General features: G+C 35.2%; 1 protein-coding gene across 1 annotated transcript in view; it reads left to right on the top strand.

Annotated features, from left to right (window-relative positions):
- The window catches only part of LOC145662695 (transmembrane protein 45B-like), a 172,833-nt gene extending 160,987 nt beyond the window's left edge, over positions 1-11,846 (top strand). The window contains exons 4-5 of the mRNA XM_081728537.1: positions 2,734-2,960; positions 10,132-11,846. Of these exons, the coding sequence (XP_081584663.1) occupies positions 2,734-2,960; positions 10,132-10,545 (641 nt within the window). The 3' untranslated portion in view covers positions 10,546-11,846. The remainder of the gene's footprint in view (positions 1-2,733; positions 2,961-10,131) is intronic.
- Positions 11,847-15,414: the final 3,568 nt, after the last annotated feature.

Consider the following 15,414-nt stretch of genomic DNA (forward strand, 5'->3'; position numbering starts at 1 on the left):
TGTATCAGTACGTTGTAATCGTGGAAAATAATATTGAATGCTTCTCCTACGTAATTCGCTTAGCGACAGAATTAATTAAGGTTCGTCGTCATCTAAACAGACCGGGCCAGATGTCATCTAGTCACTCACAAACATGCTCAATTGAGTTATAGAGAATCAGGGAGGTGCAGAGAGAGATGAGTAAGAAGAGGGATGTGTGGATGCATTATCTTGTTTGGAAGGCACATCTTCTTGATGGTACAGGAACTACGACGAGCTGCCGATGCTTTGAATATATTCCAATTTTCCTTATATCAATACCAGAGTCGAACGGTCCAGTGTTTCTTTCAGAAAAAAGTTTCGGGGGTACACTTAGTTTTCGGAGGGGCACATATAATTTTCACACGGTACTATTCTATTATAAACGTATTATTTTGGTCTCCTTCGGGGAGGCACTCTCAGAGCTCCAGGGACCATGACTGGTAGAAACACTGGAACGGTCATTCTAGTCTATGGTTCAGGTTCCGCTCACCGCGTCGATACTCCATCTGTAAATTACCGTCACTAACGCTGAGAAAGAACTGGTCCTAATTACTAAACAAAATGTTCCAGTATTCGTCCCTCTATCGTTCCAGTTTGTTCTCGGTATCATTGCAGGTAGGCTTAACGATGGTCAAGTGTGAGGCAATATCTGGTAAACAGTATCTCTGATTTCACTTCTCCGTACAGCAAGTACATGTAGTTGCAGATGGACGTTTCTTACATCTCGGGTGCAACATAGGGGTGTTCGATAAGGCTGACGACCTATCGAACTTCGGAAGTGAAAATTTATCGAGTTGTCATCGGTTACTCGAAACCGTTCGAGTATTTGAAATTATCGAAGTTTCGGATATTATCGAAATTTCGAGTATTATCGAAGTTTCGGGTATTATCGAAATTTCGAGTATTATCGAAGTTTCGGGTATTATCGAAATTTCGAGTATTATCGAAGTTTCGGGTATTATCGAAATTTCTAGTATTATCGAAGTTTCGGGTATTATCGAAAGTTGGAGTACTATCGAAGTTTCGGGCACTATCGACATTTCGAGCATTATCGAAGTTTCGGGTATTGTAGTCATTTCGAGTATTATCGAAGTTTCGGGTATTATCGACATTTCGAGTATTATTGAAGTTCCGGGTATTATCAAAAGTAGCGATGAACAGTTCGGTTCCTTAACCTCCAATGATTTCTCCTTGCTGCCACACTAGTCAAACAACTTTTTTCATCTGATAAGTTATTGCGAAGTTGTATTTGTCGAAATCATATGTAAAATTATTTTTCTGCTGCCCCGTTATTGGCGCAATCGGCAAAGTGACTATTAGTAGACTAATGTTGTCTTAGATTCCAATTCCATTCGGGTGATGCATGTTTTCTCTTCCTCTTTCTCTCTTCTGACAGACTGCTTAAACCTTGTACAGATCTGTGGGGGAAAAAAAAAACTTTTCCTTCATTGCTAAGGAGAAAAGTTTTAAAATGAACGCTCTGTATATATGTAATACATATTATATACAACTATGATAACCTCGAATAACCTCTTTCTTTCGAACACTCCGATAATCCCGAACTTTTCTAAATATTCAAGCGACTCGACAAATGTGACCATATTGATATATTTCTGTATTTGCTGCTTTCAAACAATTCGAGACTCTCGAACAGTTCGAGTGTCTCGAAGTTGTCTAATGTTTGTTATATTTCGAGTGCCTCGAACAGTTTGAGAGTCCCGAACATTTCGGGAGTCTCGATCATATCGAGAGTCTCGAACATTTCGGGAGTCTCGATCATTTCGAGAGTCTCAAACATTTCGGGATTCTCGAAAGTTCGATAATTCGATAACATTAAAATTCTTTATCGATGAAACGGTTTTGAAATTTTATCGAATTGTTATCGATTACTCGATTATCGGAACAGCCCTAGTGCAACATGGTGCAATATCAATCTGTGGTGCAGTCACCGTAGCCGCAATGACAACTAGTCTGATACTGAAGCGCTAGGCATGTGTTGGTGTGATATTTCTGTTCGGAACAGAACTGACGTACGAATACACCTTTGAATCAACAAAGTCAACATTGATATAAAGGGGATATTTTCTGTACAACGTATAGCGCGATTACTCACATTCCTACACTTGCAAGACACATTCTCATTTAAACTCTGTTAACTGCATCAACTGTGCTAGACTGCACCCTCCTGAACTCTCCGAACTGTACTTTCAACAACTTGATTTTCAAGATGGTGCGGACCCTCATTCGATATGTCACCAACTGCTGATATGGGCATGGCCAGTACTCCCTTTCCATTTCATCCACAGTGTGGCGCTATGGATTATTGCAAATGCTTTATCAGTAAGCTACGCGAATAGAACCTTTCTAACTCACTTCCTTTCGGAAGTTCATTTTTATTTTCTGTCTATGTAAATACATTTTCCGTATCGCTTCGTTTCATCTTTCAAGAAACATGAGTAGCATTATTGCAGTAATATTTTCGATTGACAACCGTATCTTTAGCATACGAATGAAGATAGGGTAATAAGGAAAATTACATGAGAATGTGCTAGAAGTGCACAAAACTTCAAATATTATTATGTAAAATTTTCTTTGTTAGGTGAAAAAGTTAAATTAATTGGTTAATAGTACATGTAAGTCATATAGAATTTAATATAAACCTTATTACCTCTCTAGCTCAAAATAGTGGTTAAATAATATACATTTTCTTAGGTGAAGTGGCGACAGCGATTGAGAACGGACGATGGGTTCATTTAGTCAATGCTCAACATGTTTCAATGCTCTTGTTCTTTGCATTTAACGGAGTCATGGATATTCTGTACTTCTATAAATGCACTGTTCCTCCAGACTTGGATTACGCAGCTGGATTCCTCGCCTTAGGGATGGAGGCATTTTTATTCTTCAATCACTTACACGGCAGAACGCCAATGGACGTACAGGTCAGAACAATAACTACTCTTTGTTCGTTCTTATTTCTAAACGCAACAATGAATAATATGTATTTACATCTTTCCGCTATTCAAAATCCTGGTTGATTAGTGGTGCTTTGCTCGCATGGTTACACGAGAAAAATTGCTACACGTGGTTTCTAATAAATCGGAGTTGACAGAAAACACATAATCTGAAAATCTGCGAGTGTCATTGCTTTTTAACAGTTATTACACTGCTCAATAAATATGCACATCTTGTTTCCATTTGTAGGTAAACTGTTTCTCTTCTTGTTTCATTCTACAATAGGCTAACGCGGAACACATAGATATCCTTTTTTCTGATTTGAAAGCAGAACACAAATTCACGCAGTTGAAATATAGACAGGAGTAAGCTATTATCATCGTGCATACCTACATGCGGTATTCATTATTACATTAAGCTCGTTTGATTGCAGCTTTACTAATTCGATCTCTCACTCATACTAATCTTTGTGTTTCATTTATTACTTTTTTTTTATTTTGTTACATTTTATAAGTTTATACTTCAAATAATAGACAATCAAATATTGTTATTATTAACAAACATATAAATTTGAGTGAAAGCGTACATTAACCAATATTTCATTGTTTTTTATGTTCAGTGAAGAAATTTTAATTCCAAGAGAGAGAGAGAAAAATTAGGAACATGAAATTAATAAAGAATTATTGAAATAGGAATAACATAATGAAATCTCTAGAAATATAAAGAAAATTAAGCATATTTATTTTGGATTATGTTACAAGAATTTTCTGAAATCACTTTTACATTAGAAGTGTATTTAACACTTGTAGTACGATATTGTTCGCTTGTTTCTGTTGTACTAGAGAAGAAACACCTCCTCCAGTCCCCTTCCAGGCGACGACTTACTAAGAACTGATGAAACGTTGCCACGTTGGACCGCAATGGATATATGTTGGATTAGGAAGGATGCTGAACGAACATCTCCAGAAACGATAGATATGAATACCTCTCTGATAAAATCAAGGCTTCTAGAACCCCATGTCCCACTGGTTTCGATGGCTATTGGAGCAAAATTAATTTCTCGAGGAGGTTGTCGTATATCCTTTCCTTTTTTTGCCTCTCTGCGTGTAGCAACTTCTCCAGCATTTACAACAGTCAATGGGAGGCTTGAATGAACAAATGTGTCCGAACATGTAAAATTCCATACTAGTGATTTGCCTCTCATTCAAGGTATTAATGTCATGCCGTCAAGTCGTTTACCATTGGAACGATAATAGCCTGACGGTTCACGAATCGAAGGAATTCCTGTCGTCGTGTTGCTTTTTTAAATTGAAAATTATACCTTTAGTGATGAATTATTTTGCGGAACAGTACATGTGTTAGCAGCTTAGCACCAAATGAGCATAGTTTAGTTACATGTGGCTTTGTTTATAGTCGTTTAGAAATAAGGCAGAACATATAATAATGTGTACATTCTTAATAAATCCATACCTACACCTTCATTTAGGAGAAGGAAAGCTCAATATTTTGTATTAAATTAGTTCTAATAATGGCGAAATCAAGCAGATGAAAAGGTTTCAAGTTACAAAGTTCATATGGAAACCCTAAGGTAAGCCTACTCAAAAGTATCAATATGATTTGCAGTTGATACAAATGGCACTCACACAGCACTGTTTAGACTAATTTCATGTTCATGTCTCACTGTCAGTCAACGTTTAATCGTGATAGCTTGCTGTTACCTTTTGGCAGAGTAAAAGAATTTATCTGTATCCAACAACATATCACTAGTTTTTATCGTCATAATTGAACTATTCTATAGTAAAGTTGGATTTTTTTGTAATACTTTCCTACATACAATGAAATTCTGATCTAGGACTTTCTCAAACCCCACCCGGAATTTTAGTATGATAGTCACTAGAATTGTTTCCTTTAATGCAGCTCTTATATTTCACAAAGATCGGGCTTCAAAAGGAGGATAAAACTCACAACCAAAATATTTTGACTAATAAGTCACAAATAATAATCAGCCATAACTATACTCTCTCTATTATGCATGTTTCCTCTTAATACTTAGAATACGGTTCTGCTACTTCAGTTAATAGTATTCTAATTTTTAGTTTCTACTGTTTTATTATGATACTTTTAACAGGACTCATGCATTAGTCTATCTATACATAACAAATTAAAAAATCGAACAGGTATACTGTATTTGCTAAATGCTAATAACATCAATAATAGAAGTTTATTTACTATAATGAGTCACTAGCCTAGCTAAATTATTGTCTGGGTCTTAATGAAACCTTGTCGATGGAGAGAATCACAATTTACCCACGAACTACAGTAGTTTAATTCAAATCAGCGTATCCGCAGAACACAATGATATCAAAAAATTTGAAACATCGATGTGTCTATATTTTGTTGTTTAGAATGGGAACAGGGTAGGATTGTGCCTTTAGTCTTGACTCTAAACGCGTGGTTGATCTTCATAAAATAATTCAGGTTATAGTTCTAAAACCTTCCCGTCCCTTCTTTAACTATTCCTTTTGTCTGAGTTTTCTGTGCAAAAGAACGTTCTACACACAACCTAACGTAGCAAATTGAAACCACTAAGTGAGCAGAACAGAGTAAAGGGCCCAGATCAACCTTCCTCCGATTGGTTGAAAACTGTAGAAGCTGTAGTAGCTAGAAGTTAAGGACCTGCAGTGAACGGATAATTTGCGAGGTAGGATTAGGAATATTGAATATACAAGAACTGAGTAATGATGCCTTTGTCACGCAATATTGCTTGCACACGTCAGTCACTTTGTCTGTATGGACATTTAATCTTATTATAGATTCAAAGATAATCCTTCTCAGTTGGCTGAATTGTTAAACAATGAATTTGAAAGACATAACACAGATATGATCAACACAAGGAATAAACTTACTTTTCAATCACACTGATTGCGTTCGTCAGCATAGTTCAAGTAATTTTAGAACTGTTGCAAAATTATTGTGGCATAAGTTAATTCTAATTGTTGCATATATAGTATTCTTTTTTGTAATTACAATGCCATAAATAACTTTTCAGTAACATACAGTTGCGATAATTAGGAATAAATAACTTCTGCTATAATAGCAGCAGACATCAATACTCATCAATATTAAAACATTGCCTAAGTTTTGTGCACTACCTAGGTATATAGTTCTACACACTTCTATTTTAGATAAGCTAATATACTTAGGTAAAAATCTGTACTGTCAATATCATTGACATTGACATCTAGAGGCATAATTGGAATTTTTCTACCCAAAGTAAACTTTCATTCTGGGCTTTTATGTGGAATGGATTATGAAGTAATGTTCCTTATTAACTAGTTTAAGGCTCGGAGAGCACGATGACTCAGTGGTAGAGTGCTTATCTCTGGTATGAGGAGTTCCTAGTTCGATCACCGGCTAAATAAATTTATTGTGGTAGACAACATCGTATCCCTAGGTTTTCTCGGGTACTTCCGTTTCCTTCACATTTTCAATCCACCAATTCTTCATCATCATCCACTTCATTTAATCATCTTTCTTCCTTATACTAAAGGGAACGTTAAACTGCAAAATTTCATTTTCATTTTCGTAGTTTAAGGCTCAAAATATGAAAGTGGTAGAGTGGGCATTAATTGTTATAAAGATGCGAATCGAGAAAATACACTAAAATACATTATAGTTTAGCTTTTGGGGAATAATATATGTGGCTCATAGAAGTAATATTAACATTTTTCAGATATATACGGTCTCTATATATTTGCAGTGATAAACACGTATTTTAGGTGAGAACAGAACCATTATATTATCATGAGAAGACATGTGAAATAGTAATCTTGCAGGGAAGGATGCATATTCCATTAAACGAATTTTTAAATTCGTTAAATTTCGATCATTATTTATTGGCATCAAATTTATTATTCCAGAAGAACACAAAACTCGTGCGTCAAGATCATATTTCGGCAAAACTACATTTTGTTAAGAAGTAGTTGCTCAATTCCTAATATAGCTGCAAACTGAGTTTGAGAGTTTTTCCATGCAATCTTTTGCTCTTCCTTTGTCAACACTTCCGGATCAGTAGAAATTATATAATATATTCATAATTCCTTCGAACCGAAAATATACTTTTTCTGCTACTGACATGACGATATCAATTTTTTTTGTACAAGTGAAATACGCTCAGTCGTAAAATCATCCTCCATTTGATTTTTTAAATGTCCAATATTAACCTTTGGCTGCTCTTTAATAGTATTTATTATTTATCTTTTGTTCAAAACTGTTCTTTAATTGCTATAAAATCAGTATTTGTTACATTTTTAGATATTATGCCAAATGAATTGATTTAAAACTTTGATTATCCACAACTTAGAAACTATAAGCCTGCATGCCATAATATTTCAAATTCTACTACCATGCCAAGTATGATTCAAATCTGTGTCCCCATGTAGCGTAGTTGCTAATGTTTTTTGCCTTTGGTGCGAGCGGTCCCGCGTTCGATTCGCGATGGAGCATTTGGTCGAAAACATGAAACAGTTTTTTTCAGGCCATTCATCCAGAGTGAGATTTTTTCCTGCGTTTCTCTTATTTACACCAGGCAAATGCCAGGATGGTACGCAACATGCAGCTCATAGGTTGCTTCCTTTTTCATTCCTTTCTTCCTTTCCCAGATGTTCTCGTCGAGGGACCATTTCTCTTACGTGACGGATTAAGGCCGTAGATGCTGGTAATTCCCAGCAATATAAATAAATAAATAAATAGATTCAGATCGGATGAGTTCGGTGTATGATTTTTAGTACTCGAGTGTCTTATTCAAAACTTGACTGCCCATGGCTCAGCAAATGAATCCCTGCATAACATAATATTTTACACTCTTATATACCAATTCAGGCCATATCACCATGGCAAATTTGATTCCGGTCGCATGAATAAAGTGGTTGTTTATGTTTTTCTTCTAAAATCTAATTTAAAATTTGACCGACCATAGCTCTAGAACTTAAATTCTGCATACATAATATTTTACACTCTTACATAGCAGGTCAAGATCTACCAATATGTCAAGTTTGATCCCGATCAGATGAGTTCGGTGTATTTTTCTTTTTCGAAAATGTGACGCAAAATTTGGCCACCCGTATCTCGGTAGCTCGAAGCCTGCTCTACACAATATTTCACACTTTTGCAACAAGTGAAGATCTACCACTATGTTTAATATGTTCCTGATCGGATGAATTGAAGAATCAAGTGAAGGGCGAAAAATAGTGAATTCGTACAGTATATCAAACTGAGCACTTACTAGCCTGTCAATTGGCTTCCTCCTTCCCAGATTCCATCAACCTAATATGAAACCTAAGTACGTTAGTAAGAAACTACTGACTATACTTTGCACAGTTTTACCACTATGTTTGTAGGTATAATCAAGAAATTTCAAACGCACGAAACTTGTATACGAAAATATGGCTTCCTAGATATGATATTGTAGATAAGAGTTGAACATTACCATTTTGTTCTAGAAATTCTAGTTTAAATGAATAGTTGTATTTTAATGAGTACTACGACGCATTAGAAAGGATGATATATTGTGGAAAGGATTTCTATGAGGAGTTCTAGGAATAAAGTCCGAGTAGCAGATTATGATATATTAAGTGTGACTGTTCATTTGCTCTGTAAAATTTAATATAATACTCCAATTACCTCTAGATTAACTATTAAGAAATAGGATCAACACGTCGAACGAACGGATAGAAAGCGAGTAGTAGTTCTAATCGTAAGCCCTGTAAAAAGACTTGTGCCACAGTAACAAGTAGCCTCGTTCGTGGTACTCAACTTCAAATGTCCAACGTGCGAAGTTTCCTCCCAATGTTTTTTCAGAACTTGGGTGGGGTATGGCCTACATTCACGATTGCAGTAATTCCTTTTAAGATTGAAATTCTGATACCATTTTGCGTTACACACCTTTTAGGCTATTTATTCCCTGTAGATACATTGGACAATCCTTTTTGGTACACCAACAAGCCGATCAACATAATTTAATATGTATTCTAGAGTATCTTTAAACACAATAGCCGCTTTTTGGCCATTCAATGACACCTTTGGTTCGACCTACGTTGACTAGCTGCTGGCATACAACCGAGTGGCCCATTCAATCCAGTTAACAGATCATACGTCATCAGCGACGCGTCATTTAGTCAGTTATAGTGAAGTACCATGTATAATGATAGAATCCTTTTCTCTCGTTTTAGAGGGGTAAATCTTCTTTTGTCTGGTATGCTTAATAGACCAACCTTTTTGGCTTATAAAACCTGAAGATTCATCACTGAAGATTTCTATGAGACCATGTCCTCATTGTCAGTAATGTTGTTGTTCACCTCTCTAAAGCTTTTTCTAGTGTTTGGATGCAAAAGGAGAACGTGAGTCATTGAGATACTGAACCATGGAAGCAACTATGAAAAGGAGACGGAAATTATTTATGGCATTTTCCTCGTATCAGGTCTCACACTGATATCATCAACAGTTCTTTGTTTTATATTTGTGTGTGCGAATTTTATTTTAAATAGCAAAATAAATGAAAATTGTAATTGTCTGCCATCAATTTCTCAAGCTCTAGGGAGTATAAGATAAAAATTAACATAATGTTTTTAACATTATTAACAAAAAAATTGAATTACAAACCAAAACTGTCAAATTTTATATATAACTAGTTAACATATTTTCAACCACTTTATTCATACCTGTAGGTAAAAAGTTCTAATGCATACTGTTCAAAGCTTTTAAGAATAATAATACACACGTACTCTATAACTATCCTACCGAGGGAGAAGAGTAAGAACTTCACCGTGAAAAAAAATGGTTTTACATTTGAAATCGTGTCGTCGACAAAACTTAATCTTTAGTTCTTCCAGTAATATGTTTCCTTCTTATCAAGATTGTCTGTGATATATCCCATCTCAGTAAGAGATAAGGGTAGTTTGTAATTAAATGTTAAATGAAATAATTTCCGTAATGCCACCTTATTGAACAACGCTTTTATTATTTATAGATATCTGGGTAAGTGAATAATACTGTAGTATATCTATTGCATCTTTCATAGTTTCCTCACGTATATATAAGATAGTGATCAATTTGCACACGTATTCTATGTAATAATTAACTTTACATTGTTTTTCTCAGGTCCATATGATCCTCTTCTATACTATCGTTGCAAGTATGGCTTCGCTTGCATTGGAAATGAAGTATAAAACAAATGTTTTACCTGCAATATCTAGAGCATACTTCATCCTTTTGCAAGGAACTTGGTTTTATCAAATCGGATTTATTCTGTATCCACCCTTCGGGGAGAAATGGAATGAACAGGACCACAACCAGATGATGATAGTGACACTAATATTTACGTGGCACGTAGCCATTCATTTTGTAATTTTTCTTGTGATGGCTTTTCTTGTGAAGAGATGTGTAAGACTTACGGACTCCCGCCTTGGTTATGAGAGGCTTTCTATGCATAATTTAGCGTATGCAAAAGACAGAAGCACAGATAATGGAAAAGCGAACGTTGTTCAAGCGATACTGAATTCCGACAGTGAATAAACCTAAAATTTAAAGTTTGTTGGAGGAAGCACAATAACTATGTATTCAGAGATTCCTTGAATATATTCAGAGATTCCTTGAAATGTGGAAAACTACGTATAAGAAATGTGTAAATACTGAATCTAAGTCATAAGTAGTCATTTATATTCGTAGCACCTCAAATGTCTGAGAATAAGAGAGGGAATGATTATAAATAAATGTTTATAGTAAAAATTTCCTAAATATAATCTGAATTATTACTTTTGTATATTAATGACTGAGAATGTTACCAAGTTCATTTGCGGGTAAAGTAGTGGGTGAAGCAATCTGTAAATAAATCAGATGGAGTAAAAGCGTAAAATGAAGCCAAATTTTGTACCGCGGTTTGCTATTATGGTTTGCATGTTTAATACATACAAACAATAGATGCAGAAATTCACTTGATGATAAAGGTAGCTACGTTTATTATACGGATATTGATTGTTTAATATCAAATACTTGTTATTCATTATCTACTAGTACTATTTTCCGACTATAATATACAGGTATATCATGTATGAGGTACTATCAGCATCATTGCTCCCTAACAAAGAACTTCCATGTGGCTGTCAGCACCAATCGTCGTCAATTTTGAAGGAAATATGGGGAGAAGCAGTTGTTTTGCTTATTGGTTACTGAGTAATTACTATACGTTTGAACATTTTTCATTTTTATAAATCCCTCTTACCTTTTGGAGACGCTCTACAATGACAATTTATGACAAGTACTGCACAATAAGATCACAAGCTACAACCAGTATTTCTTCTGTGTACATTAATGATATTACAGGAAATATTGTAATTGGTAGCAAAGCTAAATTTTGCAACATCACAACCAATAACTTTCCACCTGCGCGACTTCTTTGCTACCACGTACTGTACGTAGTACGGTTGTGCTTTGCAGAATGATAGAAAAATATATTTTTGCTTCAAACTTGAGTAAAATTTTCAAGTATACGATTACACCTGGCTTATTTGTATCTGTTTATATGTATGTAATTAGCCATATAATTTGATATCTTGTATTTAGTATTGTAAATTATTTTGCCTTGCCGGTAGTACCTTCTGAAATTGGGTTAGGATTATTTCTTAACTTGCATTTTTTGAACTCACGTCAGCCAGCGTTTAATTTGTACGCATAACAACGACTACCTAAATATACTGTGCTAGTGCATCGTGTTCTCCTTATAAGTTGGACATTTCTTGAAGAATGAAAAGTGGCTTATCCTGTTTCACTATAATAGTCTAAAAAAGATATAAAATGTAGTTATTCAGTTGAATAAAAGTGGCTTTAACATAGAAAGCGTATTTATATACTAGCAAAATAATGTGAAAGATTTTTTATCACCTTTCTTAATAGTCTTATTAAGAGATTTTTCTACAGGATGTGCGAGAAGTCCCTGTACTCGTAACATATCATTAAGTATAATAGAGAGCAGTACAGAGTAACTTTAGGTTATTTATTTAGTACATTGTTATAGTTGAGTATTTACAGCTACGAACAATGTATCCAGCGGATTTCTGTGTGCTCCATTGTGCTGTATACAAGATACTTGACGTCCTCATATTTTATTTGACATCTTGCGGAGCACTTGAGAAGTTGTCCGTTTCTCCTAATCAGGCAGGGTTGTTTTATGAAGTGGCTCCTCGACAGTGATGTCTAAACGCAGTTATTACCCATATCATTCTCTGATCGTGGACCTACGCACATGCCACTAACTATTTATTCCTCAATTATGTAACTGCAACCACTCATATCAGCTATAGCTTAACAGCTGAAATACTCCACAGGGATAACAGGCAGTACTTGAAAACAGGGATAGATACTGTGTTTGAAAACAGGGATACCAAACAATGTTGTTTGCGACCAAAAAAGCAATGTAACCAATACCACGACTAGAATTACACTGACACTGTCCTCCGTGGTATTCAAACTTAGGAGTATGAGAACGTTTGGGTATTCTGTAGTATGCCTTTATATTTTTGACTCCAGTAAGGTTTGCAAGGAAAACGTAGCACCAATTTTTAATGATTGTATGGGTGGAAATTAAAAAAAAAAAACTATACTCTACTATTATACATAAATCAATACAGATAATGTTCATGGTTGAAAAAGACTTGTCGTTGGTTAGTTGACTTAGTGTCCCACTCAGCACCAAAGCTATATGATACATGGACTTAGAGCTTAACCTGGGATGAGAACTACATGAGCTCCCACTGGGAATGGAATCCGTGTCTCCTCTGTCGAAAGCACGTACAATAACCATACAGCCACACATGAGTTCACGATATGTATCATGTTAGCATACTACTAATATAGTCATTGAGAATTACAAATCTACACAAGTACGTTCTGTAGAGCGTCTCACTCTTAGATTGCAGTACAGAGAAAATGGAGCGCGCTGTTGCCACATCTCTTCCATTGTATGTTTTCTTCTGAAGAAAGAATAAGAAAGACAGAGTGACCAAGTCAATAAATAAAGACTTTCTTAAATTCATAATTTTCTTCGCTTTGGCCATTCCATTCACGCAAATTCATTTAGAACGGCGAAACGAAACAACTGTCTAATAATTGTGTGTTAGAGTTTTTCCTTTATGATGATTTATAAATCGTTTCAATAAAATTTTGATGGAAGGAATACGAAATCGGGAGAACATATGAAACGAATAGAAAACATATGATTGAAATAAATGGCAGGCTAAAGAGTTCCACACAAATATTTTCTATACCGATTGTGCGGCAAACTAAGGAATAGCAATGGATAAGATTACTGCTTTTGAAGTTTGATATGAGTGAAAACTGGAGTACGGTGATAGTGATACGTGACGAGAAAATATGACGTACAAGAACGCTCATTCGTCTATGTACGCAAAATACCCGCAAATCCAATTCCTTTTGTCAAACAAAGTTACATAGTAAAGTATATTGTGAAGGCGGCTGCTCCCCAATTCCGATGGTTTAGATCCGATTTTCCCCGCGGAACAACTGTATGATATTTTAAAAATACCAGGAGGTCTAAATGAAACATGGCACTATAATATAAATTATAAATACATTTGTGAATATAAACGAAAGATTTGTAAATTTAAAATAAAAGAAGAAAAGAACGCATCCTAAATACACTTTCGCTGCTTCCAGTTAAAGGTGAAATCAATTCCATGTATTGAGTCTGTAGCTGAAAATACGAAGAGCATGGAAATGTAAACGAGAAATAAAAGCAAGGATAGGAATAGAGAAAGAAGCCTTAAAGAGGAAGAAAAGTGTTTTTTTTTTTTTTTTTGTACACTGAGAGAAAAAAATGTAGGTGGCATACTTAAAAACGTAGGTTACATTCGTAATTCCTGTAGTTTCTGGACTTAACGTATAACCGTATATAACATCCTGCACCAAACGTATAGCTGAAAAAGTATGTATTATACGTACTGTCTGCATAAGTGCAATGACGTCATTCGTGTGACGTCATCTGCAGTAACAAGTATATACGGAGGTGATATCTAGCTTTGTGACGTCAGGATCGTATGTAGCATGTCGGTTAATAATGACGACACTCACTGACTATCAGGACGGAGCATAATTTCAAGAAGTATGCAATATACGTTCTGTACATATGTTTCTTGCATTCAATCCCGAGACAGCATCTATATTGTACTTGTTCCCCGTACGTACGACTAGATACAGTATACGTATTGTACGTATGTATTATACAGATTTTCCTTATGTCGCACACAGCTTGTCCCGATACAGCATACAGAATATCCGTATGCACCATACAGAGTGCACATATGTAGCTTACAGACTGTCTGCATGCAGCATATAGATTATACGTATGTCGCGTACAGGTTGGCCATATGTAATGTATGGATTGGATGTATATAGCTAATAGGTTGTCCATATGAAATATACGGATTTTACCTGTATCGCATACGTATTGCCTTCTTGTTAAATATGGATTGGACATATTCAGGATCTAGATTGTACGTATAGTGCACCATTATTAAAGTGCTGCAACATACTGCAAAATGCATGATACATTCTTACTGTAATGTTGTCGCATATTGTTTTTCTCTGTATGGAAACAAAAATAGTTTAAAATATGGTTGATCTCCTTTGTGCCAATAATAATAAAATTAACAATACTACACTTTTCAAATCTTAGTTTGGAGCAGTGAAACTGTCCAAAGAAATGTGTTTACCTGCAGGGTGTCCTGTAAGTTTGGGCTTCCTGCTAATTCGTTGGAAAGCTACTGCAAAGCCAAGTGTTGAAAAGTGACACAAGCGTTAATTTTAAAATTATGGGCACAAAGAAGGTTAACCATATGTTAAACTATTTTCGTTTTCATACAGAGTAAATCAATATGTGATATATTACTGTAAGAATTTATGATATGGTTTGCAGTTAGTTGCAGCACTTCAATAATAATGCAAAATGCACAGCCATATACAATCCTATATTCAAACTCAAACAAGATTTACGTACAATCATTTATTAAGCTGTTATCATCCATTGCTTGTACGACATAAAGATTATTTTACCTCATTCTTTTCCTTAATAGTATCTTCTTCTAAAGTGCAGTTGTTACCACAAGAGGCCTGAATAGAATTTTCCAGAAATAACTTCTCTGTACATTTTAATTAACAGGTATTTTTTTTTTAATGTCGCAATAATTAAAAGTATGCTGACAGCCGAAAACGTGTTCGCTCACAAGATGATTCCTACTCAGTACTCACCATTAAAAATGCAACACCAAGAAGGAGACTGGGTAGCTGCAACAAAGTTCCCAGGCAGATACCTAATAGTAAGTGCAGAATATTCTTAAACGTCCGCTGTATTCGCTGTGACAACGTAGTGAC

Source organism: Thermobia domestica, chromosome 10 (genome assembly GCF_964235325.1).
Source record: "Thermobia domestica chromosome 10, izTheDome1.hap1.1, whole genome shotgun sequence".
NCBI lineage: Eukaryota > Metazoa > Arthropoda > Insecta > Zygentoma > Lepismatidae > Thermobia > Thermobia domestica.